This window comes from Artemia franciscana, chromosome 19 (assembly GCF_032884065.1).
Source record: "Artemia franciscana chromosome 19, ASM3288406v1, whole genome shotgun sequence".
In the NCBI taxonomy this organism is placed as follows: Eukaryota; Metazoa; Arthropoda; class Branchiopoda; order Anostraca; family Artemiidae; genus Artemia; species Artemia franciscana.
In genome coordinates this window covers 11875340-11903261 of record NC_088881.1, presented here as the reverse complement: position 1 = coordinate 11903261, position 27922 = coordinate 11875340, and the positions used below count along the sequence as shown (strand labels likewise).

The window sequence follows — 27922 nt, the reverse complement described above, 5'->3', positions numbered from 1 at the left end:
CGTCACATGGAATGATGTTAGGTCATCTTTTTCAATCCTTTTCAGGTCAATGTTTGATATTTTTTTATGTGTTGTCTGTCAACCTCAGGAGGCTAATCGAACCTTTTTATTAATTCTTTCTTTGTAGCCGGACTTGTGACTGTAGTAGGTTTGGCCTGCGACTATCAATTTTAGGCAAGTACAGTCATTCATTCCAATAGATGTAGCCAATCCATCCTGCTTGTTGTAACTACGTAATATTGAGGTTTGTAGTCTTCTGCTTCTTCGTTAGAAGTTATGTCATGGTATATTATACCAGACATGTAGTGGAATCGTTTAGTCTCAAATACCCGAAACATATATCGGTAATATCTGCATTCTTTCTTAACGAGTAAATATTCGACTAATTATACTGGGATCTAATTTTTTTTTAGAAAATCTATGAACGGAAATACATTGTAGAATTGATTTAGTCACATAAGCTTCTTTTTTTTCATATTGAACGTAGTTTTTTGGGAATATCACGGTGACTCTATAAAAGCAAGTCAGTCAAGCTCAGATTAAACAAATTCCTCATTTCTCACTTGTATGTCTTCCCATACAACTCTCTAGAACAATTGTAAAACTCATTACCCAGTCGTATGCCTTCCCATAAACTAAAAAAATGCTTGGTTTACCAAAGGTCAATTCGTAATGACACTTTATTAATACCTCTTTCGACGTGATACCTTAAACTAAGTATCTTTGTCCTACACCACACTGCCTTTCCATGACGTACAAATAACTTTCAAATGGGGATAACTCCATTTATTTAGACAGTGAAAACAGGTACAAAAGTTTAGATATTTTGATAACATATATGGCTATCGTCATCAGTAGAAATACTAAATTATTAAAATTTAAACTAACATGTTTATACGAAAAAAAATAATTAGTTTCTGGTTTTCTCTCACTAGATTTTTCACAGAGAGTTCAAAAATCAAAGTTCATTACAAATATTGAGATGTACATTTTCTTCTTTAATTTTGCCTAAATGTAAAATGAATTTCCGATGAAGGTGACAAAGTCTTCCCTGTCTTCTAATTGCAAAAGAAATGTTGAATTTAAAGTTGCATATTTGATTGGTCTTATCCGCCCATATATACAACGCCTTTTCGATGTAATACCTCGAACTAGACATAATGTCGCTTACATTCATCTACTGTCGTTTACCTACATCGTTTAACGTAGTTTAAGGGGAATTAGTTGCGCTCTTTGACTATTAAAAACGGTACTAGCCCTTTGAATTTCCAATCAAATGAGCCCTTTTTGAAGTTTCTTCGACAACTCCTTCGATACGAAGTGCCCTGGTCTAACCCCCCCCCCAAAAAAAAAAAATTGTTTAGACCAGGGTAGATCGTATCAAAGGAGTTCACCAACTTAAAAGATTGTTTCAATAAGCTAATGGATATATTCAAAATTTACAACTCAAATAAAAACAACACTGCTTTTTCCGCTGATAATAAAGCTCATTGATCATTTGCCTAATATTAAATAAAAACAATGGCAATTTATGCTGGGACACCTTACGCTCGTGCAAATAGCGAGAAAAATAGGCGAAGGATTGGGTTGCAAGGATATTTTGAAGATTATGGGGAAGGTTAGCCAAATAGGGAAGATGTAATTTAAAAACATTCACAATATATTCTAAACACAATACATTTAAATTGTCATATGGTTACTTTTCTTCGCTACTGCTTGAATAGCACCTACTTCAATAGCACTACCTCTTGCCAACCCCCCCCCCATTAAAAACACTGTAGGTACGCTCCTGATCAGGATGAGCTAAATATATCCCTCACTAGTTTCAAGTGCTTTAAGGTATTAAAAGATTTCTTTAATAAAAATCCATTTTGGTGTTCAACAGCATTCAGTAGAAGTAATGATTACGCTTGTTCAAATAGTTATTGGATTACCTGCAATAAACTGCTCTAATTGGGAATTACAACAGTAGCGGCTTCACTTTTTGGAAACAATTTGGCAACATATTTTAAATCAAAAAAACGTTATAAATTTTGAAAGTTGAACGGATTACACTTGTTTTTGTAAAGCTTTTTTGTTATAACTTCCCTTCATTCTATTTTAGCTGTCAAAAGATTTTGAAGTTTCCCTGGTTATATGCTAAACTACCTGTACCCATTCGGTACAGGCCTTGTCTAGGACTTTTAACATTTGTCTAGGACTCTTAAACATTGCCCTTGTCTAGGACTTGTTGTAGCAGCCTAGGATAGCAGTGAGGATTTCATAACTGACTTAGGGAAAAGGAAATATACTGCTCGATTTAATTTTTTGCTCTTTTAAGTTGACTACAATACACAACTGAAAATGCACCTATCTCCTGATGGTCCCTTATCTAGCCCTAATGTATTTCCTTATTACTGCAATCTAGTCATATGGCTAATTTTTTAGGGTAAAATTCTAGTTGATTGACTTTTGGCTATCTTGGAAAGGGGTTAGGTTAGGAAAATGAAACTTTCAGGAATGGGTCTACAGGTTAAAGTATGTCCCAAGAAGGTAATTTAAAGTACCCACCTCCACTCCCTCTCCCTCTAGAGGGCCCTGAAATTTGCCTACATAACAGGTCTATACCTATTGAAATTTTGACAAAACAACATTTTACCTTAATTTTCAGCTACCAGTTGCTTTTTCTCTGCCTTTAGTTCTGAAAATGCAATTCTTGTTATTTGGGTAGAATTCTGAGCCATATAAATTTTTTTTCAAAATTTAGGAAATGTAGCCTATTTACATATCTTTAAAACCTTATAAAATGGAATTGAGCAAAGTTGTAAAGCTGAAATAATTTTGTTGTACTTCCTTCAAGGAGAAGATCTATTTTGCAAGGTTCCACTTTTATAAATAAAAATATTTTTAAAGATCATCAAAGGTCAGGGCCCTCTAGGGGGAGAAGGAGTAGAGATGGGTACTTCAAAATACCTTCCCAAGACATGCTTTAGCCTTTAGACTCATCCCTGAAAGTTTCATTTTCCTAACCTAACCCCTTTCTGAGATAGCCAAAAGTCAATCAACTAGAATTTTACTGCTTTTTAGTCTTCATTTAATCTCCCTGTATGATTGTACATAATTTACCAAAATGGGATTTTATCCAAAATAGTTTATGAAAGTGGATAATACTGGAAGGAAATAGGGTAATTAGATTAATAAAAACACCCTACAAGTTATAAAGCAAGAATTTTATTGTTTTAGTGTTTTCTTATTGTTCTTTGCTTGGCACAAAACATATAATACAAATATGATTTACTTGCAAACAAAACAGCAGACATCTATCTAGACCCAGCAGTAAAATTGAAAGTTCACAATTATGATGTAATTATGACAAGTTTATAAGGTAAAGCTTTAGTTTCATCACAAGCTGTCCAAACTAGAAACCATGTGGCAAAGCAGCATAGTTTCCATACTATAGCACTTAGAAATGCTAATTCTAGAAGTGCATTCATTTCTGATTGACCCTCCTCCTCCATGGAGCAAGCTAAAATGCATAAAGTGGGCAGGGCTTTGAAGCCAAGGGAAAAGTTGGGGTTGTACAAATTATATTTTAAAAACTAATTCCAGTTATCACTGGTAATTTCTTTATAGTAAGAAGTGAAAAGATAAGTAAAAAACTCATGTATCCATTAGTGTTAGTATCCAAGATTGTTCACTTTCACTTTCAAGTTTAAACTAGCCAGCTGTATCTGAACAAAACAAGCATCCAATTTTGCTTACAGATAACATTAATATAGAGTGAAGAGTATTAGTCCATGAGCCCTGCAGGCAGCAAGGCAAGATCTATATTCTGATTGGTTGAATTGTTAGTTTGTCAGAATACAGACCTTGCCCTGATGCCTGCAGTTTGCTCTATAGTAATGTTATCTGTAAGCAAAATTTGATGTTTGTTTTGTTCAGGTACAGCTGGCTAGTTTAAACTTGAAAGTGAAAGTGAACAATCTTGGATATTAACATTAATGGATGCATGAATTTTTTACTTATCTTTCAACTTCCTACTATACAGAAATTACCAGTAATAACTGGAATTAGTATTTAAAATATAATTTCATTCATATTGTACAACCCCAACATTTCCCTTGGCTTCAAAACCCTGCCTGCTTTATGCATTTTTAGTTTGTTGAAGGGGAATTTTAGAAAACTAAAAAAATGCATGCACTTCTAGAACTAGCATTTCTAAGTGCTATAGTATGAAAACTATGCTGCTTTGCCACATGGTTTCCAGTTTAGATAGCTTGTGATGAAACTAAAGCTTTACCAGTTTATAATTATGACATGATTCAGAGAAGAGTTCTCTACAAGAATCTACCACAGCTCAATTTAAATTAAATTGCAGTCTTAAGTAAGTTTAAGGGTCTCATTGAAATGCTCTCTGATGGCTTCTAAAATTTCTTCTTTTTTCCATCAAGCTGCATGTTATATTGAAGTTTTACATAAACTTGTGGTCTTTTCTCTCTTTGTCTGTTTTGAACTTGTATATATTTATTGGTTCAGCAAATAATGCATATTCTGTTGAAGTTAGTTACTATCCATCTCCTTTCTCTGGTGATACAGTGTTGCTTCTCAAGTTTCTTTCCATGTCCTTTAGACTTTAGACATTTGGTACATAGGGGTTTGGATAACAGGAAAGGTGTTTTTATAGAATATTTTGTGGTTAAAATTCTATCTCTTTATTTTCCTTAGCATATAGATTTAAGGAGTTTGAAATGGTAAAGAATTAAATGGTAGAATAAAGAAATAAAATAAAATTAAATGGTAGAATTAAAAGAATAAAATGATACTTGTCAGTTATATATTATGCACTTGAGAATTTCAATTGTGAATAATGGAAACTAGAAACTGGTCCAGCAACTTCTTTATACCAGAAAATTAGCTTTGGCTCAACAATAAATTGTAGCTATATTTTATTTAGCCTAAGTATTTAGTTGGTATTTTTGTTAGGTTCAAGTTATGTATATTATATGCTATGCTTTACCCTCTCTCCCCCTATTCTGCAAGTATATAGTCCAAATTTGTTTCTAAACTATTATATTTTTGTCATAATTTTTTTTCATTAGCATTAACCAAACTTACTTCTTGAATGTACATTATCTAAATGACAGGTACCAAGAATATACAAATTAGAATAGGATTAAGATAGGATTAATTGAATTAAGAATTAACTAGACCTACGTTGCCTGAGCAACGTGAAGTGTTGCGGCAACCTTTGTCCAGCTTCGCCAGCTAAAGTGTTGCAAGAGCAACACTTTGGTTTTGTTTCTTCACTATTGATCAGTAATCAGATGATCAAAGGCCATTCCTCAGTGTTGAAAAAAACCCAACAAAATAGTATATAAAGAAGGGACTAAATTGACTTTGCAGCCAGTTGAACTTTATCCTTTTCAATTGTAGACATCATGATGAATGAAAACTTGGAACAATATCTTATATAATCTAGTTGGTATTATAAAGATATACGTAACTTTTCTGGATCAAATTATCATAGATGACACTTTATTAATTATTACGCAACTGCTTCGTTGTTTTACGTAATCGTTTGTAGCCGTTGCGTAAACACTTAATTCTAGGTTACAGTGAGTATGGGTAGGCTACACCAACTAGAAAAAGGTATATACCCCTCTTCGCTAAAGATGATTGTAGCCTAACAGACGATTATTACTTACAAGTCCCCTAATGTCTTACTTACCAACACTGGAAACAAATTGGTCTTATCATCAAATACACCAGAAACAAATAATAGGTACACCAACTCGCAAAAGTTGCAAACCCCTCATTGCAACTAGCAAAAGTTGCAAACCCCTCATCGCTGAAGATGATTGTAGCCTAACAGCCGATTATTACTTACAAGTCCCCTACATGTCTTACCACTGGGACCAAATTGGTCTTACCATCAAATACAACAGAAACAAAAAATAGGTACACCAACTAGTAAGAGTTGCGAACCCCTCATTGCCGAGGATGATTATGAGCTAACAGCCGACTGCTGCTTACAACTCCCCTATATGTCTCACAATTGGTATCGGCCTATTTTTGGTTTCAGTGTGTACCTTACTACTGAAGTTGTCAACCCCTTTAAACTTTGAAACTGGTATGTCTCATGAAGGAATTTTTGTACAAAAAAATGGATGACATATAATATACTTTAATCAGCTCATCGAAAGCTATCGACTGCCGTCGAAAAAAAAATCTATCTGTCTTAGTTCAAAAGTTGACTTTTTTGCTGTAGGCCAACTTTCTAACGTCCTCACTTAGAAAGGAGCAAAGGATAAACTCTAATTTCTTTAGCAATGGGAGAACTTTTAAAGTTTAAGAGGCACATCTGATACCATTTCTCTACCGCAATCCCAAATGCGAAAAACCGAATGATAAACTCAACCGAAATCACGGCAGCACTTTCGGACCCGTGGGAAAATGCCGCTTTTTTGCTTCTCTAAATTTTTCTATTTATCACTCAAAGAAGATATATTGGCTGTGGGGCAGGGTAACTGTCCCATATATTTAACACTTATAGATTTTAGTCCATCTTCAATTTGAAACTGGTGCCTGCCTGCTTGCCTGCTAGAACGGAGCTTTCCACTCGAAAAAAGAAACATGGTTTGATGAAACGAAAGCTTGGCTGCATAACTTCAGATAGTCCTCTCTGACATGGGCTATACAACTCCTCTTCACTTCACACACTATAGGCTTTGGCTTAAGGACAAGCAAAAACCATCCTTTTTGGCCCCAGACAAGAGTTCTACGAAGCTTTCCAAAATGTAAAGTCATATTCATCAATCCGGCCTAAGGTCCACACTTTCCGTGAAAACCGCAGAGGTTAGACCCTTACCACTTTCTAGGAATAAGCTGAAATCGGGGTGCTAGGAACAAAAAAAAAAAAAAAAACAAAAAAAAAACACACAACAAAACCAAAGTGTTGCTCTCGCAACACAATTAGGATAGGCTATAATCTGAAATCACATTTGCAGCAATGTCAAAAGATTGAATTGCCATTAGATACAGCATACATCAACAAATTTCTTCTATTGGACTAAAAAAAAAAAAAGAAATTCTTGCATATACAGGGCCATCCAAGGGGCAGGGGGTGACTGGGGCATGCTGTGCTGAATGCTATGGCTAGGGGGGCTGATGCTGGGGCTTTTTTTTTATTTATGTTTGAGTTAGAAGGGAGCTCTTTAATTAATTTTGCACTTAGTGCTACCAACCCTAGGAACAGCAACGTATGTATTGGCCTAGGGTAAAATTCTAGACAAGCTACTTTTTGCTATCTGAAAAGGGGTTAGACTAGGAAAATGAAAATTTCAGGGGTGATTCTACAGACTAAGTGTGTCCTGGGAAGATATTTTGAAGCACCTACCTCCACTCATTGTCCCTCTAGAGGGTAATGACCTTTGATGACCTTTAAGAATTTGTATGTTATAAAAATGAAATCTTGCAAAATAGATTGTATGCTAAATGAAGTACAAAAAAAGTATTTTCAGCTTACCAACTTTGCTCAGTCCCAATTTATGAGGTTTCAAAGATCTGCAAAAACATTTCCTATATATAGAAGCAAACCATTGATATGGCTTAAAATTTTACTCAAATAACAGGAATTGCATTTTCAAGACTAAAACCAGAAAAAAAAAAAAATGAAAACTGGAAATTAAGGTAAAATATTGTTTTGTTAAAATTCTTATAGGCACATTAAGTAGACACATTTCTAAGACTTAAAAAAAAATCAGAAAATGGTCAACATAGAAGCTTTCCAATATCTTCCTGGAATAAGTTTTTTGCCATGGATTCATTACTGGAAGTTTCATTATCCTAACCTTATCACTTTTGAAGATAAAATTCCCCCAAAATCTATACAATTGTAGAATGACAGTCATTACAATAGCACAAACTCAATTTTATTCAAACTGGTTGAATGTATTGGTGGGAGGAAAGCAGTGAAGCATTGATGTGGGCTTACCTGCAAGAATTGTACCAGGAATTCAGAAAAAAATCTTAGAGAACTCATTTTGCTGCCATTATATCATGCAAATAGTCTTTAGTATTGAAAGAAAGACACACACACACACATAATGTGTATTTGAATGTTTTTTCCACAAACAGGATGATGTTTACCAAATTGAAAACTTTTCCCCAAGACCTGGTAAAATAGCTTAGAATCAAAGCAAAACTAGAAAATACAATTAAACATTGGTATATTGCTACCTAATGCATGGTTTTGCTTGGAATCTCTGTGCAGTTGTCCTCCTTCCCCAATTATTGCACCTCACATTTGTGTTCAAATATACAATTAGGGCTTATTTCAAGTATTACTTGGAGAAAAGGGTCAAAATACATAAAATAACTGGAATTCTTATTTCAGGAAATACAGTTTTATCAAAAATGACAATGCATTTGAACAGATTTGTGTTTAAACTAGAGGACATCAGACTGCCTTACAAAGAGGATGACAGCATACTATTCTGTAAAAAAAAACCTTCTTCTTACTTGCCCAACCACATACACCATTTGATGAATTTGTAGATAGTTTACAGGACAAATCATCATCATGCTACCCTTTTGAGGCTGATAACAGCTTTAATGATTATGTAAATAGAGTAATAAACAAAATCCTGATCATGAGTGGATTTATGGAAACATTTGCTTTTGTAAGCGTTTGGCTTGTAATAGAACTGCTGTAACTGAGCATTAAAATCAATTTATTTGATTTTTTATATTTGATTTATTTATTTATTTATTTGATTTATTTGATTTATTTGATTTATTTTATTTTTACAATTTAATTTAAGATAGCCTCTTTGTCAAAAGGATTGTGTCAGAGTAATTGAGTAAATTTTAGCTTTCTCTGTTTAAACAGAACTCTGAAACTCTCCTGTTAAACTATCCCCCTCCCTAATTCTCTGTAGTTTTGTATAATTCAGGTTTTAACTGCTTTGAAAACCTAAGCCCCTCCTTGAAATATGAGCTTCCAAATTTCCTGGATACAAACCCCTGTCTCTTCTCTTAAACCTTTATGATATCACCCACCATATTTATTTTTATTTTATTATATTGTAGTTCATGCATTTTGGTGATGATATGCCTGCACATTTACGGTCTTGATTTCTTACATCATTCACATCGACTATGAGCAACAAACATACCCAAGGTAAAACTTTTTTCTTGCTAAAATAAATCAATGGATACTTTCTTCATTTATTTAAAACTGCTTTTGAAAAAGAAATCAAAGAAAACAAGCAAAATTCGAACCTAAAATAGAAGGCATAAACCCAAGTCAGACTTGAATAAACAAAACTTTATTGGCTTCTTATAATTAGCTATGTCAGCAACTCTTTCCAGTCACTAATCTTTAACTATGGAAAAAAAAAACATTTGCTGTTATATAGCAGGCACCTAAAGCCAAGCCAGTTTTTCTTATTATACATTTATTAGGTTTTAATATAACTATGACAAACTTTTTAGCCTATATAATTTTACAAGTCCACCCTATTTTGTCTTTTAGATGGGGATCAAGATGAAGCATTCAGTATTTTTTTTGGGGGGGGGGAAGGGGCTTAAAATTTTTTGTTTTGAAAAAAGGGCAAAGAGTTTCCTCTCCAGTCCTGGCAAAAGAGTGTAGGCTATGGTTTGTTTTCTTTTTTGTGCCTGTTGTCTGACAGGCTCTGTTGCTAGTTCTCCCTCCAATCCCCTAAAGGCTAGAGTGTCATTGATGCTTTACAGGAATCGATATAAATTTTGTACCGTGTCATTAAAAAAAAACAAAAAACTAATCAATTTTAGAACAACAAAAGAACAAATTTCATAGAATCAACACATAAACATGTAATTAATTCTAGATTTAATAAATTTGTGCAACTTTCAATTTAGTCACTAATTTTTTTTGTTCTGATTCTAATTTGTTTAAAAATTTAGAAAATAAATCTGCTGATAGAAAGTCTTAAAGGTCAATTGGAAATTTTTCAAGCAATCTCTTTAATTTGATGAAGTAGTTCTTTAGATTGGCGAACCAGTATTTTGTCTTCTATACATTTGAAAGGAAACAGCTTAATAGGAACAATTTCTTGATGAAAACCCATTGCATAATATATTAATGAAGCAAATTAATTGTTTCAAGTATACTCAACTGTAAAAAAGAAATCCTGGAAATTTGCGCATTTTTCAATTCTTCATTGCTATAATAAAAGAAAAAAAACTGTTTAAAATATATTTTCTTTTCAATAAGATTTGCGGTAATTTCAGTTTTATTTAGTTTGGCCTTATTATTCATTTGAATTTTTGCGCATCTTATCTTTCATTTTTTTTCGCCTTTTATTGATGATGATATGTATTTTTGACGGAAATCGTAATTCGACAATGGCCATGACTATAAAACTCCACCGTTTCCGATCTATCTCCAATAGATATACAGTTGTCAAACAGTTCATGGTAAAGAACTGTAGTAAGGAGCGACCCGGCTCAAAAGTAGCCGAAACTCTAAAAATAGAATTTTGATACCAATAGTTACATCAAAGAATCGCATTTTCATGCTATTTTAAATATATAAGTTTCATCAAGTTTAGTCTTACCCATCAGAAGTTACGAGAAAATTGGCCTTATTTTAGAAAATAGGAGGAAACACCCCTTAAAAGTTATATAATCTTAATGACAATCACACCATCAGATTCAGCGTATCAGAGAACCGCGATGTAGAAGTTTGAAGCTCCTATCTACAAAAATGTGGAATTTCGCATTTTTTGCCAGAAGACAGATCATGGGTGCGTGTTTATCTACAAAAATGTGGAATTTCGCATTTTTTGCCAGAAGACAGATCATGGGTGCGTGTTTATTTGTTTTTTTTTTTTTTTTTTCCCAGGGGTGATCGTATAGACTCAGTGGTCCTAGAATATAGCAAGAGGGCTAATTCTAACGGAAATTAAAAGTTCTATTGTCCTTTTTAAGTGACCAAAAAATTGGAGGGCACCTAGACCCCTCCCACGCTCATTTTTCCCCAGTGTCTTAGAATTTCTTGAGAGGGCTCATTCTAATGGATATTAAAAGTTCTAGTGTCCTTTTGAAGTGACCAAAAAATTGGAGGGCAGCTAGGCCCCCTCCCACGCTCATTTTTCCCCAAAGTCACCGGACCAAAATTCTGAGATAGCCATTTTATTCACCATAGTCGAAAAACCTAATAACTATGTCTTTGGGGACGACTCACTCCCCACAGTCCCCATGGGAGGGGCTCCAAATTACAAACTTTAACCAGTGTTTACATATATTAATGGTTAATGGGAAATGTACATACTGTTTCAGGGGGATTTTTTTGGTTGGGGGAGCAGAAGTTCAGGGTGGATACGTGGAACTATCTTTCCATAGAGGAATTTGTCAGGGGGGAAAAGAGTTTAAATGAAGGGGGCGCAGGATTTCCTAGCATTATTTAAAAAAAGCAATGAAAAAATAGATATGAAAAGTTTTTTTCAACTGAAACTAATGTGCAGTATTAAAACTTAAAACGAACAGAAATTATTACGCATGTGAGGGGTTTACCTCCTCGTAATACCTCGCTCTTTACGCTAAAGTATTTTTGGTAATTTCAACTATTTATTCTACAGCCTTTGTGATTCAGGGGCCACTCTTAAGGAATTGGGACAGAATTTAAGCTTTAGTCTAAAGAGCGAGGTATTGACGAGGGGGTGAACCCCCTCATATACATAATAAAAACATATGAATATAGAAGTTCGTTAAGTAAGTTAATTCGTAAGCTGCATTTATTTTTTACTAATGAAAATATTCTAAAAAATTAAAAGTTCTAGTTGCCTTTTTAAGTAATCAAAAAATTGGAGGGCAACTAGGCCTCCTCCCCCGCTCCTTTTTTCTCAAAATCTTCCGATTAAATCTATGAGAAAACCATTTAGCCAAAAAAAATTAATATGCCAATTTCCGTTCAATTATTTATGTGCGGAGAGCCAAAATCAAAACATGCATTAATTCAAAAACGTTCAGAAATTAAATAAAAGAAATTGTTTTAATTGAAAGTAAGGAGGGACATTAAAATTTAAAATGAACAGAAATTACTCCGTATATGAAAGGGGCTTTTCCTCCTCAATGCCCCGCTCTTTACCCTAAAGTTTTTTACTGTTTTAAAAAGTAGGGTTAAGAGAAAGAGTCAAACTTTAGCGTAAAGAGCGGGGTGTTGAGGAGGGAAAGCCTCTTTCATATACGGAGTAATTTCTGTTCATTTTAAGTTTTAATGTCGCTACTTACTTTCAGTTAAAAAAAACTTGTTTTTTTTTTTTTTTATAGTTGACAGAGGCATCGGCTCCAACTTGAAAACTGAAGGCTCTTGCTCAATTACTGGCGAAAGCTGTTCATTTAAGCCCTAGGCAAGAATTATACGCAGGTTTCCAAAATGTATTGTCATATTCTTCTGTCCGGACTGTGATCAACATTTTCTGTAAAGACATAGTGGTTAGACCCTTACCATTCTTTAGCAATAAGTTGAAATCGGCGGACTAGGAAAAAAAAGAAAGAATAAAAGCAAAGCGTTGTTCCCGAAACACAATATCATTGTTTTCTTTTCTTTGAAAAACTTTTTTTGGTACTGTTTTCCATATTGTTTTCTGTTCATTTTTTAATTGAAAAAGTGTCATTATGTGTTAGACATAGATACGTATGTCTAATTTTCCAGCTTTTCTGCTTAAGAACTAAAAAACACAATGATATTGTGTTTCGCTCCTGAAACACGATGTCATTGTTTTCTTTTCTTTGAAAAACCTTTTTTGGCTAATGTTTTCTATATTCATTTCTGTTCATTTTCTAATTGAAAAGGTGTCATTTTGTGTTAGCTGTAGATACGTATGTCTAATTTTCAAGCTTTTCTGCTTATGAACTAAATTAACTATTTTAAAACACTTAAGAACTAAAGAATGAAAGTTATTTTGCAATAACTTTCATGTAAAGTTCGAAAGTTCAGTCGTAAATTTTGATCAGCTGGAGGGTGACGGGTTTTTATGGCACTTGGTATTTACCAAGTGGCATATAGTGATCGCAATTTCTGTCCGTCGGTCTGTCTGTCGGTCCCGGTTTTGCTAGTTCTGGCACTTCCAGATAAGCTAGGACGATGGAAGTTGGCAGGCGTATCAGGGACCAGACCAGATTAAATTAGATTTAGTCTCTTTCCCGATTCGACCATCTGGGGGGGGGGGGGAGTGAGCGTACGAGATAGTTGAGAAGAATTTTATTTGTCGATAAAATGAATGATTGTTCTTATTAAGTGTGGCTTGCTGGTCTAGGGGTATGATTCTCGCTTAGGGTGCGAGAGGACCACTCCAATTTTCACATGAAGAAGATCCGAAACAAGATACCTGATCAATATAGATATCGCTGAAATTTGGCAAGCGTATCAGGGACCGGACCAGATTAAATTAGAAATAGTCGCTTCCCTGATTCGACCATCTGGGGGGAGGGGGAGTGGAAGGACGGTTAATTCGGAAAAATTAGAAAAAATGAGGGATTTTTAACTTACGAACGGGTTATCGGATCTTAATGAAATTCGATATTTAGAAGGGCCTCGTGTCTCAGAGCTCTTATTTTAAATTCCGACTGGATCCGGTGTAATTGGGGGGAGTTGGAAGGGGAAACCGGAAATCCTGGAAAACGCTTAAAGTGGAGAGATCGGGATGAAACTTGTGGGAAGGATAAGCACAAGTCCTAGATACGTGATTGACATAACCGGACCAGATGCGCTCTCTTTGAGGGAGCTGGGGGGGATTTCCAGTGCTTTAGCGAGTTCGGGGCTTCTGGACGTGTTAGGACGATGAAAATTGGTAGGCGTGTCAATAAACAAAGAACAGCAAAATCGATAACTCTAGTATCGAGTCTAATTTTAGGTTCCGACCTCGTCACAAGTGCCATTTGAGCTCTTGGCTCTTGTTTTATGGGCGTTTTTTTTTGCGTGAAATCTTAAAGTTACCTTTAAATTATCTTTACACAGAAAACCAAGTTAGGGAAGGCATTATTTGCAAATATTCCATTATAAGGTGCAAATAGAATCTGTATCTCTGTTTTCAGAAAAAGAAACAGGTTTCTATGCTAACAGAAAAGTGCAACTATTGCAGATATATCAATCAAGAAAAGTGTTATTAGGGGGACAGGAGTGGCTCAGTCACGGACGCTGGTACTGCCATCAATCACAATAAAATTAAAAGTATTCGCACAGTACTAAGAGGCAGATTTGGGTCTAGTTGCATGGCAGAAAATCTGCTAAGCCAATAGTGTAGAAGACCAAAGTTGGGACCTTGAAATTTCTTGGATTCATCGCACAGGTTCGATAACCTCTCTGGTATAGTGCCGTGGAATTGAACCAACAAATTGAAGTAATGGGAAAGTGCTGCGGCTTTCGATTGAGGGTTTTAAAGTTTTATGCTGCCAGGAATCCCTGAATTCGAAGTTTTGTAGACTGCTAACGGGCCAAAAGGGGCCAGCGGTTTAAAATTTCTTTGTGGAACTCTCTTGAACGATATCTATATCCTCGCAATATTTCAAATCATTCCACCTATTTTCGTTGGAGGAGGGGGTTAAATTAGGTTTTGAAGGGGTTATGTCTTTCCAAATACTTCTCCCCTGTCCCCTTGGCCAAAGGAACTCGTCGTATAAGTTAGGAGATTAATCGAGTATTTTCGTGTAAAAACTTTAGGGGGTCTTTGCTTGGAAATCCATATTTTTCACGTCCGATTGGCCCAAGGTGCTTTTCTCGTCATTTTAGAGCCGATTGGAGATAAATTATTAGAGCTATTAGAGCCGATTTAGACAGCTGATTTAGGCCTTTCTGCCTAAAATTCGGTGGTGGTGCTGGCGTTCAAGGGATCAAGAGCCTACTTAGTGCTTCCCGTCATAGAGATTGAAACAAGTTTTATAACCGGGGTTCAAGCACGTCCATTTAAACCCAAATTTCGGCTAAACATATGGGGGGGTGGAGGGGACATTGACCCACTTTGATTATCAATTCCATGGTAAAACAAAGTAAAGAGCGACGCGGCTCAATTGTAACCAAAACTTCATAAAACAGAATTTTGATATCAATAGATATATCAAAAGAATCGATTTATTATACGGATTTCAAATATATAAGATTCATTAAGTTTATTGTTACTCCCGAAAAAAGGGTGATAAAGCCTGAGAAAATCCACTGTTTTTCGACAAAAGGGGTAAACACCCCCTAAAAGTCAAAGAATATAATGAATCTTAAATGAAGAATCTTAGCGAATTCTTAGAGAATCTTAAACCACATCACCAGATGGAACGTATCAGCGAACCTTACTGTAGACGTTTCGAGCTCCTATCGGCAAAACTGTGGAATTTTGTATTTTTTGCCAGAATGAAGATCACGGATGTATTTTTTTTTTCAGGGGTGATCGTATCAAACCACTGGTCCTAGAACATCTGGGAGAGCCCATTCGAATGGAAATAGAAAGTTTTAGTACCCTTTTTAACTGACCAAGATTGGAGGGCAACTAGCCCCCCTGCCACGCCCCTTTTCCCCCAAAATCGTCCGATCAAAATTTTGAGATAGTGCTTTTGTTCAGCATGAACAAAATGGAAAGGTCCAAAAACTATGGCTTTGGAGATAATGTGACCCCCCGCAGCCCCTGTGGATAGGTCTTAAAGTTATAAAGTTTGCCTATTATTTACCAATATTATTTGCTAGTGGGAAGTATATAGACATTTTTTGATGGGGGGGGGTATTTTGTGCTTGGGGTGGGATTTCGTGTGGAGAATTTTCTGCAGGGAGGAAAATATCCGGAGGTGAAGTTTCCAGGGAAATTTTACACTGGGGGGATTTGACAGAATTCTTATATAGAATTCTTTTATTTGTCATATTTTCTCTTTGCCAACTCAATTTTGCATGTGGAGATGTTCCAGGAAACTTATCCAGGGAAATTTTTAGCCGGTTGGGATTTCCAGAATTTTCGGAGTGATCGGAAAAAATTACTAGAAAGTCTTTTTATACTAATAAAAGTATGCGAGGGAGAATTTTTATGGCTGAATCGTGCGCAGTAAATTTTGTAGAGGTGAGGTAGGAGGGAGGGGAAGGTTTCAGTGAGGGTGGAATTGCCCGGAGGGGATTTCACTGTGGGGTATATTTTACGTGCGACCAACTTCTCAAAGAGGAGTTTCACGTGAGAGGAGACAATTTTTCATAGAGGGTGAGCCAGATTTACCGGCATTATTTGAAAAATGATCGAAAATTAAATTAATTTTTTTTCAACTGAAAGTAAGGAGCAACATTAAAACTCAAAACGAACAGAAATTATTCTTAATAAGGAGGGGTTGCCCTCCCCTCCTCAATATCTTGCTCTTTACGCTTTAGATTGACCGTTCGTCCCAATTTTTGATAACGACTCCTGGAGCACAAAAGTCATTTAATTAGAATAGGAAGCATTTTTAAAAGCGTTAAAAACGAGATCCTGATTTGTTTCAAAAATGGCACCATTTTTCCAGCCTTCTATTTAATTTTATTTGGATTATGTTTCTCCCCTGTTTATGACTTTTTCACTTATTTTTATGCCAGACGTAATATATATATATATATATATATATATATATATATATATATATATATATATATATATATATATATATATATATATATATATATATATATATATATATATATATATATATATATATATATATATATATATGTATATATACTAAAGGATGATAATACACTTAATATAGTCTCGAGGGTTCTTATGGTATCTGCTCTTTTCCCAAGATCCCTAGCTTAGAATTGAAATTTCCTGGAAAGTAAGTTGAAATATCCCGGAAAGAATCTCCAGGAGTGGCAGCCATGGTCTACACGTTAACAAATGGTTGTCCACAAAGTCTTCAGATAATGCTGCACAGCACCTTAATCTTTACATTGTATAGAATACAAAATAAAATGAAGTCGATTGAACTAATGTCAACCAATATATACTTTTCTCGAAGATATTTAGTCATTTAATACTTGATCAGTTGATTCTTAACCAATGGTAAAATTCGAGATTGCAACAAAAAAGTAACAGTATCTCATAGCCTATACAACTTGTGAAAATACTAACTGTTTAGAAATAAAAGACAAATTTCAAGGATATATGTTATTTTTTGGATTCCAAGGGCGTACAGTTATTAGTTTTATCCATCGGAAATCAAAAGCTGGAAATGTTTTGTGGTAGTAACTGAAACTGTAAAAGCAGATTAATCGCAATATTAACCAATCAGTCGGTAAATCTTGTCAAAACCTTAAAAAGACGGATCTTTTTTATTAAAATATATAACTCAGCTGTAGGAAGCTTAGTTAGTCTTTTTATGTGTATGATTAAATTAAAAGAGAAAAAAAGTTATTTTTTTTTCAACTGAAAGTAAGGAGTAACGTTAAGTCTTAGAACGAACAGAACTGTGAGTATGTGAGGGGACTGCCCCTCCTCAATCCCTCCCTCTTCACGATAAATTTTTCTTAGTACTTTAAAAAGCTTCTTATTCCAATTAAACGGATCTTGTGTTTCAGTAGTCGTTCTTAAAGAATTCTGGCAAAAATTCGAATTTTTGCATAAAGAGTGAGGTATTTAGGAGGGGGCAGCCCCTCCTCATATACGAAATAATTTCTGTTCATTTTAAGTTTTAATATTGCCCCTTGCTTTTAGTTGAAAAAACTTGCTTTCTTAATGTAATTTCTCGTTTTTCTTTCAAATAGCGCCAGGAAACCCCCTCCTCTGCCCCCCCTCCACTAAGAATTCCTCCTTAGACAGTTTTCCCGTGTATTCGCGGACAATCCCATCTTCGCTGAAAATTCCACCTGGAAAATTTCTATCGGCAATTCCGCCTGGAAAATCCTCCTTAGCCTATTTTCGCTTGAAAAAGACTTGTTCTTATTTAATTTCTGATCTTTTTTCGGATCATGCCAGAAATCCCCCCTCTATGGAAAAGTCTTTCTAGAAATTCCCTGCTTCATGGACAGTTTCTCCCGCGGAAAATTCCCCATGGTGGATTTCTGCCGCCGAAAATCCCCTTATTGAGAATTTCTCCTGAAAAAATCCATCCGGCTACGGACAAATCATCCAGATAATTCCAACCGCGCTCAAAATTTCCCTCGGACAATTCCCCTGGAACATCTCTACGCGTAAAATTGAACCGCCGAAGAAAACGTAAGACAAATAAAAAGCATTTAAGGCGGTGATTAAGTGAACTGATGGAACTCGAAAATCCCATGTTAAATTGAAAATTTATATTTAAAAAGTACTCAAGTATTGATTGGCGGAAGATGCCGCTTTTAATATCAGGCCATAGCTTCTTGAAGATGCTACAAAATGTTTGAAAGGATTTTGCTCTATTTCCTCTAATTGCTTAGAAATCTTAGAAAATGTCTAGGTCTTTTTCACAAGTGTACTCTATGAAGGATATTGCTTTTGGAACAAAATCGGTACTATCATGAGCAGAAGACAATAACCTGTAAGATGATTGGAACCATTTTTCGATGTATTTTCCTGTTTTCTAACAGTCCCCTAGAATATTTTCAGCTACCTGAAATTTTTACAAGTCGGTTACCACAAAGAATCGTTTCAGATCGCCGATAATAGCCCCTAGAGACCAAAATGACAAGCTGATATAATCAGCTGCTTGTTAATAGTGTGAAATTTTCATAAATTATTTCAATGCAATGAAGTAACCTAGAAATGAGAAATAGTCAGGAACCTTCAGTAAAGTTGTGCACACAAAGCCGAAATCATGGGGAAAATTAAATCAAAGCGAGGTATGCATCTCAAAAGTGTTACCACACATAGACAGCGCCTTTGTAAAAAGTATTTAGAGCTTCGTAGATGCAAATATCCAAAATACCTAATAATGCGGTACGCCGAAGAACTAGACAAGTCAAGAGATTTAGGTCAAGCGACAAACCTTGAGATGGAGCAGAACCCCCTAGCTTCTTCCCCGTTGCCCTACCGGATCGTGACTGGTGGTAGAAACTTGGATTGCGACGAATTGAAGGATTGCCGACGGATTTTTGATCCTGCATTTTTCATGCGCGATCTGGAGATTAAAGTTTGGAAGCACAGGTGAGCACAGGTATTTTATACTCTATTTATTAAGCCGAATTCTTATGCGTTTTCATTTAAAATGTTTTTAAAAATCCAAGAAAGATTTTTCTTCTGGGTCTTGATAAAGTTTTCAAAGATTCAAAATTTATTATCAAAACTTATTATTATTTTCAAAGATTCAAAATTTAGTAATTATTTTAGAAAACTGAACCAATTATGCCTTAGACGATGCAGCATGTCAAGTTTGGATACAAATGTTCTAGCCCAAAAAGGAAGAGAGGGAGACGTTTTTTTAGAGAAATGGTCAAATAATTATTTTATTAATTAGGTCAAATAAATCAGGACCAAGAGACTGTATTTGCAGGAAAGATAAGAAGTTTTTTGTTTGATATACCATAATATGTACTTAATAAGCAGAAGGAAGTAGATATACTGACGATTTACAACAGTAAAAACATTACAGAATAATAATAGTGAAAAACAATACTTTTATTATAATGGTCGATTGTGACAAAATAACAAGAGCTAAGGGCTCATGTAGCACTTGTGACGAGGTCGGAAGAGCCAAGAGCTCATATGGCATGAGCTGTAGCAAAATTTTAAGAATCAACAGATCGCTTTAAAAGGAAAATAAGAGGCTTAATGCCGGTCAGGACTAAAAATAAGAGCTCCGAGTCACAAGGTCCTTCTAAATGTCAAAATCCATTAAGATCCGATCACCCACTCGTAAGATAAAAATACCTCAATTTTTCTATTTTTTCCAAATTAACAACCCGCAGCTCCCCCAAAGACAACGGATCCGTTCCAATTATGTCAATCATGTATCTATAACTTGTGCTTTTTCTTCCCATCAAGTTTCATCCCGATCTCTCCACTCTAAGCATTTTCCAAGATTTCTGGTTTCCCCGTCCAACTCCCTCCAATGTCACTGGATCTGATCGGGATTTAAAACCTGTGTTCTAAACAATAAGATCCATCTAAATATTAAATTTCATTAAGATCTGATCAGCCGTTCGCTTATCACCTCCGAACTCCTTTCGTTTTTTATTTTTTCGTTTTTGAGTAATTTTTTTGAAGCTTGTGTCCTCCAATTTTCATTCGTTATGAATAACATCTAAAAATTTCGCAGTGGAACGGCATCGACGACTTCGTGTCATTGCTTATAGTTTTTGATTTGTGAATCCTTTTCGTTTTTGGGATTAACGACACTTGTGACAACAAAGGTCCTTGCGCCGGTGGCGTATTTCCACTATTCAGCAATTTGAAATGTCGAACAAAACGAAGAAATGTTTATCGAACGATGGATCGGTTTCGAAGCATGACGACCCAGGGCCTTTACGATTCCGGGACATTTGTTTAAATCCCCGCCCCCAAAAATAAGATCCTGGGAAAGGGTCTATATGTTGGCAAGTTCTTCAGTCTAAAACTTTTGGGAAAGTCTCATTCATTTTATTTTATTAAATATATATTATTTTTTTTAGTTGCAAAGACATCAAGGAGGTCCCAAACATGATGTTTGAAAAAGAATATCTACAAGGACTCCGAAGTAGATTTGTATTCAGATGTGAATCCTGCAAAGAGGAGGAGTCAGTATTTACCGAAGCTCCTCCATCACGAAAAAAAGATAAAAATGCACCGCAAGCAGATGACAGAGAGACCAAAAATTTAAATTGTGAGATGGTCCTGGGAGCAATAAATGCTGGACTTACGCATGCCCAGATTGAGGAGCTTTTTTGTACATTAGGACTACATATTCCAGCGTCTGCAGTGTTTTCAAAGTACGAGCGTGAAATCTGCGAGAAAACAGAAAAACTCCTTGCCGAATATTTATTACAAAATGGAAAAGCAGAAAGAGAGGCAGCTTTGAGAGCTGGAGAAGGGTTCGACCACGAGGGTCTTGTGCAGACAACTGTAATTGTTGATGGAAGTTGGTGCACGCGAAGCTACGGGACTCGTTACAGAGCTTTATCTGGATGTGGTGTGGTGATTGGATACTACTCTAAGAAGCTGCTCCATATTGGCGTTCGAAACAAGTTTTGTGCTATGTGCTTTCGTTACAGAAATTCGGAAAAACCCCATCACAAGTGTTTTTTGAACTGGGATGGACCATCAACAGGAATGGAAGCGGACATCATAGTAGAGGCATTTCGCTTAGCTCCAACAATGCACAAACTAAAATATAAGAGGTTCATTGCTGATGGAGACTCCAACTTGTATAATGAGTTGATCGCTAAGGTTCCATACGGACGGATGATTGAGAAAGTGGAATGCGTAAATCATGCCTGCAAATGCCTTACATCGCGATTGTATAACAAAAGGAAGACTGGTGGCCAAGAATGCTCAAAAAGGCTAACTCCAATAATGATTAAAAAGCTAAGTGGGTACGCCCGGGCAACGATCATCCGAATTAGCCAAGAAGGCAAAGGCGCAAAAGAATTAATAGAGGCTCTTAATGCCATTCCTCACCATTTCTTCAGTGGTGATCACACAAAATGCCCTGGGCTCTGTAAAGACTCAGGTAGCAAAGTGCCTCTTACGGATTGTCCCTCTATGATATTCCTCTGCCATGTCCTACAAGCATTTGAAACTCTAACAAGAAGAGCGCGACTACTGATTGGGAATAATACAAGCAACTTAGCTGAGTACTTTATGAGTATAGTTGCAAAATTAATAGGAGGGAAGCAATTCCTCGTGACTCAAAATGGTCGATATAATTCTCGAGTAGCAGCTGCTGGTGTTAAATATAGTAAAGGAGAGCTAGGAAGGCTTCATATATATAGAAAAATCACAGGAAGGATACCACCTCGAGCGATGACAAAACTTTCAATGAGAAAATCTAGGCTAAGAGCTCTAAAGAAGAGGGCTCGAAAGTCAATGACTTGTCGCAATGAAATACTGAAGCAGAAGAAAGTAAATGAACCTGATGGGAAGTATGGGCCAAACGCAACAACTCCTGATCTTGCAGCTGTTGACTTCGAAATAATGAAGAGTGCCTTTTTACAACGGCTAGAGTGCAGCACTGAACAAATTCAAGAAATAGAAGCTGCGACTCGCCTACAAGGAGAAGACGACGGAAGCTGGTCAGCAGTACGCAGGGACAGAATAACGGCTTCATGGGCCGGAACTATAGCCAAGCGAAGGACGAAGATTGTAACCCCCTTGGTGCAAAAACTTCTTTATGCGCCATCAAAAGTGACTAAAGCAATGATTTACGGGCATACATTTGAACCAGTAGCTGCAAAAAAGTTTGAAGAATCGACCAGATTTAAAGTGGAGCGATGCGGTTTTTTTGTGCACTATGAGCATGGCTTCATTGGTGCCAGTCCAGATTACTTAGTAATTATGCCGTGCGGAAAAAGAGCACTTTTGGAAATAAAGTGTCCAGAAACTGCGAAAAATATGGAGATAGGCGAGTGGATAAAGAACCGAAAAGAGGCTAAGGCGGACTGTTGCATGGAAGTTGGAAAGAATGGACTGGTCAACCTCAAACGAGGCCACGACTACTTTTACCAAGTACAATGTCAGCTTGAATGTGCTCAGCTAGATACTTGCTTTTTCATGATTTTTACCCAGAAAGACTTCTACATTGAAAAGATAGACCGCGATCCAGACTTTTGGACCGAAAAGATTTTTCCCAAGCTAAAAGGATTCTTCATGGATGCTTTGATCCCAGAGCTTGTCGATCCCAGAGTTCCACGGGGGCTTCCAATACGAGAGCCGTACTTGTAAGATTAATGGTCTAGTACCGGTAACAAGAAAATTCATTTTCCTGACATTCTATCCTTCTTTGTATTTATATACTTAATTTTATTATAATTTGAAATAAAATACCTTTGTTTATATTGCTTGTCCTCCAACTTTATCAAACAGTTCGTGGTAACGAACTGTAGTAAAGAGCGACCCGGCTTAATAGTAACCAAAACTCTAAAAAATGGAATTTTGATACCAATAGCTACATCAAAAGAATTGCATTTTCATGCTGATTTCAAATATATAAGCTTCATCAAGTTTCGTCTTACCCATCAAAAGTTACGAGCCTGAGAAAACCTGCTTTATTTTAGAAAATAGGGGGAAACGACCCCTAAAAGTCATAGAATCCTACTGTGGGGAACTATTCCTGGAGGAATTTGTCATGGGGAAGAAAATTTCCATGAAGGGAGCGCAAGATTTTCTAGTATTATTTAAAAAAACAATGAAAAAATAAATATGACAAAGTTTTTTCAACTGAAAGTAAGGAGCAGCATTAAAACTTAAAAGGAACAGAAATTATTACGCATATGAGGGGCTCACCTCCTCCTAATACCTCGCTCTTTACGCTAAAGTGTCTTTGAATTAATGCATGGTTTGATCTTGGCTCTCCACATATAAATAATTAAAACGAAATTTGCATATTAATTTTTTGAGGCTAAATGGCTTTTTCACAGTTTTCATTGGAAGATATTGAGAAAAAAGGAGCGAGGGAGGAGGCCTAGTTGCCCTCCTATTTTTGATTACTTAAAAAGGCAACATTTACTTATTATTTTTACGAACGTCTTCGTAAGTAAAAAATATACGTAACTTACGAATTAAATTACGTAGCGAACTTCAATATTCGTATATTTTTATTGCGTATATGAGGGGGCTCACCCCTCGTTGATACCTCGCTCTTGATACTAAAGCTTAAATTTTGTCCCAATTCCTTTAAGAATGACCCCTGAATCACAAAGACCGTAGAATAAATAGTTGAAATTACTAAAAATGCTTTAGCGTAAAGAGCGAGGTATTACGAGGAGGTAGACCCCTCATATGCGTAATAATTTCTGTTCGTTTTAAGTTTTAATGCTGCTTCTCACTTTCAGTAGGAAAAAAAAAACTTTTCATGGTTATTTTTTCATTGTTTTTGTTTTTAAATAATGCTAGAAAATCCTGCGCCCCCTCCATTGAAAGTCTCTTCCCCCATGAGAAGCTCCTCATGGAAAAATCCTACCCTCTCCCCTCAAATATCCCCCCCAAACCAAAAAAAATCCCCCTGAAAATGTCTGTACATTTCTTAGTAACCATTACTGGTTACTAAGACAAATTTTAAGCTTTAGCGTGAAGAGTGAGGTACTGACGAGGGGGTGAAACACCTCATATATGCAATAAAAATATGAGAATACAGAAGTTTCTTTACGTAAGCTAATTTGTAAGTTGTGTATATCTTTAACTAATAAAATTTATTTTTACTTAAATTTTAAGTAAAAAATTAAAAAAATTTAAAAAAATTTTAAATCTTAAAATTTTTATTTTACTTTAAATAATAAAATCTTATTTTTACCCAGCCAAATATATTACTATTTCTCGGCTGAAACATCTCACCAAAGGAAGCTGTCAATCAAAACCTTTGATAAGACTTGATAATTGGTGCTATTTGAAGTTTTGACAACCAACGGTCTCTAGAGAATTAAAAGACAGAAGGCTAACCTTACTTCAATTTTGAAGCTCTATGTTTTCAAGTTCACTTAATCACGGCCTTAATAAGTTTAGCATCGCCCCTTGCACCAATTTAAAGATTGGTTTTTGTTTGTTATTTTGATTTCTAACAAGAATTCAAGTTTGAATTTGCAGATTAAACTATATTGATTCTTGCCAAAGTGTTTTAAGAGTTAGTTAATCTCTTCTTGGAAAAATTGTTCTTGAATGTTTTTCGTAACCTATTCTCATTGATATTTTATCTTGCTGTTCTGCGAACAGCAACATTGTTCTGTTTTCACCATTGTTCTGCTGTTCGCAGAACAATGATGAAACGCATTTTCTTCGTCTTGTCAGCACAATCGATTTTTTTTAATTTTATTCCTATTTTCAGATTTGTTTCTAAAAGCGTTTTTGTCACTCTATCGAAAAGAAATTGTCTCCATTTTGTTGTCTGAAGATGTTGGTCAAATATCTGTTTTGACAGTCGAGTGAGTACCCCCTTTTCTGTCAAAATATAAATTTTAACTAAACATATCATTTGAATTCAAACTAAATTCGTTTAAAATAGTTCTGTATAATGTGTTGCGAGGGTTTATGTTGTGGAGGGGGGATTGGGCCACTCAATTTCTTCTATTTTTCAAATTTTTGCTGTTTTCTCGAGTTGTTCCCCACTTCAGGGCACAATTTTGCTTATTTGTGTGCTATATTACATAAACATAAAGAAATAAAACGATCAATAATGGGGTTTTTAAAGGCCAAATGAAAATACTAAAGAAAATACAGAAAGCGAATATTTCGAGAGAAAAACCGCATCTCTTCTTCGCGAACAAAATAATATGATCAAGGAAAAAAAACAAAGGCGGAAAGTACAACAAAACCAATGAAATAAAACACCAAAAAATTAAATAAAATTCAATAAAAGACAAAAATTAAAAGAATTAAAATCAAATACCTAACAACAATAAAGTTTTTTTTTCTTTAATCATATTATTTTGTTCGTGCTGAAGAAGAGAGGCGGTTGTTCTCTCGAAATATTCGCTTTATGTATTCTTCAGTATTTTCATTTGGCCTTTAAGAACCCCATTATTGATCGTTTTCTTTCTTTATGTTATGACAAGCCAGTGTGGTTTAAGAAATTATCTTCATTACATAAATTTACCGCAGGATTTTTTTCTGGAATGGGAACTCTCAACAGAATACTACAAAATTAGAAAGAAGGAAATAACGTGACAATCATAGCAAATATGGAGGACGTAATAAGAATTGAGAGTATTTGGAGTGGATAAGCATGGTTCTTTAAAATATGTAGAAATAAAATAATAAAATAAATAAATAACATAATAAATAATTAGAAAATATAAAATAATTATAATATATAATATAAAATAATTATAATATATAATATAATAATATAAAAAATGAATAAATAATAAATAATAAAATAAAATAATAAAATATGTAGAATTGAAGTTATTCTCAGATATAACATACAGGATAGCTTTTTGTTGGTTTGGTTGCTAGTTATGATGGAAAACAGAAATAATTTGATCTATGCTGCCTAGAGGATTTTTATCAAGAATTAAGTTGATATTTTTTTTCTGTATGTTTTTTTTTCTGTTCATTTTCTTTTTTGTTTTTTTTTCTTGTCAGTGCCATTGTAAATTTTTTTTCGTGTTTTGTACCTCGAAATTAACTCCTGAAGAGGGCTTGTTTCTTGCATGTCCTTTTTTATGTATAATAAATCGCACTTGATAGTCAAATCCAAAATATTGCCTGGCTTAACGTTGCACTAGGCATTAGGTTTGGCTTATGCAAACCTAACACGTTCTGAGGTGATCATGAGTATTGTCCATGCTACCCAGCGACTATTTATGGGTTTTGCCTCTGTGTCATACTCACAATAAATTTATATCAATCATGGATTCGATGAACGCAAATAGATAAGCTGTAAAACTTTAGTGTTGAAAAAAAAAACTTAGTACGACCCTTAATCACAGCCACTTAGGCTCAGACTAAGAAATAATACTTTCTTACTCAGGTAAGAAAGTATGCATTAGAGTTTGGTGAAGTCCATTCTCAATTACTTACTTTTGTCAAGTTAGTTAACCATTATGACCCTATTAATTTTAACCATTGTATCATTATAACTTTATTAACCATTATTGCTCTAAAACAAGCATAAAAGAAATAGTATAATCAGTTATAGATATGAATAATTCAACGTAGAGATTTAACGATAATTTTGTTACTCAGTAATTCATAGAAGGTGAGAATAACCCCGTTTATGGTTTAGATTCATGAAATTGCTTGACAACTACCAACTATTATGTGAAAACATATTATGCCAGCCAGTTCAATGTCTTCCAATTGCCAAAATGGCTTTGATAGAGGCCCAGAAGAGCTTAGTGCAAGGCATCAATGATGAGCAGAAGTCGAAAGCCTTTGTGAAAACTAACTGTAGGATTGAAGTAATAGGTAAGGGATTGTCTTAAGCTCTAGTATCACCGAGTATAGTTCAGTGTTTGTAAAGTGGCGTCTTAATTGGTGTGGCGGATTGTCCTAATTGGGGAATAGTGGGAATAAATATCCTTTATTTTGGGGTAATAACGTAAATAAAGAGCGGCCACTAGGATTAATGTTATGTGTTATATAATTTTGTAATTAAACGAATTGAGCTGAAAAAAGGATAATGGGGCTAATAACCCTAAAGTACAAAACCTTTCTATTTTTTTTCTTTGTCTTGGGCCCGAACTAGCCTTGTCCTTTTTTTACAGTGTTTCTGAGAGGTGTATAGGGTAGACGGCAGCAATGAAGCTGTCCTTATTATTGAAGTATTACCCTGGTACTCCCAGTTTGGAATAGCTATTGTTCTAAAAGGAGAGCAAGGCTTGGCCTCTCTAGATAAAAAAATAATAAAGATCTTCCTAAGCCATTGCTGGCGCATAGGGCGTCGAGTCGACGTTTCAGTTGCTGAAACTTCTCTCCTGATCTTCTTATATTTACTAATAAGGAGATTAATAAAGAAGATAAAGGTGTGATCCCTTTTAATCGGCTTATACATAAAATTTAAACAGACAGAATCTGCTCTCCGCTGCTTCTTGAGGTGTACTACTGTTATAGCCCTTATTACACCGATTAAAATTGTTAAATAATTGCAAAACTAAAATAATTACAAAGTGAAAGCTTGTCAGTTGGATATAACGCTTGAAATAATCAATTAAGAACAAGGCACGGCAAATAAGAGATGCATCGGGGAAGGGAATTTCCCTTATCTACAGTGGCTGATCCAAAGATCGGATATCTCCCTGCCTAGATGCAGTTTTTGCGAATTGGCTAAGGAGAGTGAGACGTGGCCTCTTCCGATCTTCTTACAACCACTAATATGGAGATTAATAATGGAAAAAAGGTATGGTTTCTGCTAA

General features: G+C 35.3%; 1 protein-coding gene across 4 annotated transcripts in view; it reads left to right on the top strand.

The window, feature by feature from the left end:
• Positions 1 to 1998: 1998 nt before the first annotated feature.
• The window catches only part of LOC136039288 (DNA helicase MCM9-like), a 200039-nt gene continuing 174115 nt past the window's right edge, over positions 1999 to 27922 (top strand). The window contains exons 1-4 of one of the 4 annotated variants that reach the window (XM_065722890.1): positions 1999 to 2063; positions 9070 to 9160; positions 24892 to 24988; positions 26794 to 26975. In XM_065722890.1, coding sequence (XP_065578962.1) covers positions 9139 to 9160; positions 24892 to 24988; positions 26794 to 26975 — 301 coding nt within the window. In that variant the 5' untranslated portion in view covers positions 1999 to 2063; positions 9070 to 9138. Of the gene's footprint in view, positions 2064 to 9069; positions 9161 to 12330; positions 12457 to 24891; positions 24989 to 26793; positions 26976 to 27922 lie in introns of those variants that run through there. The other 3 variants (XM_065722892.1, XM_065722891.1, XM_065722893.1) reach the window with 3 other exon arrangements.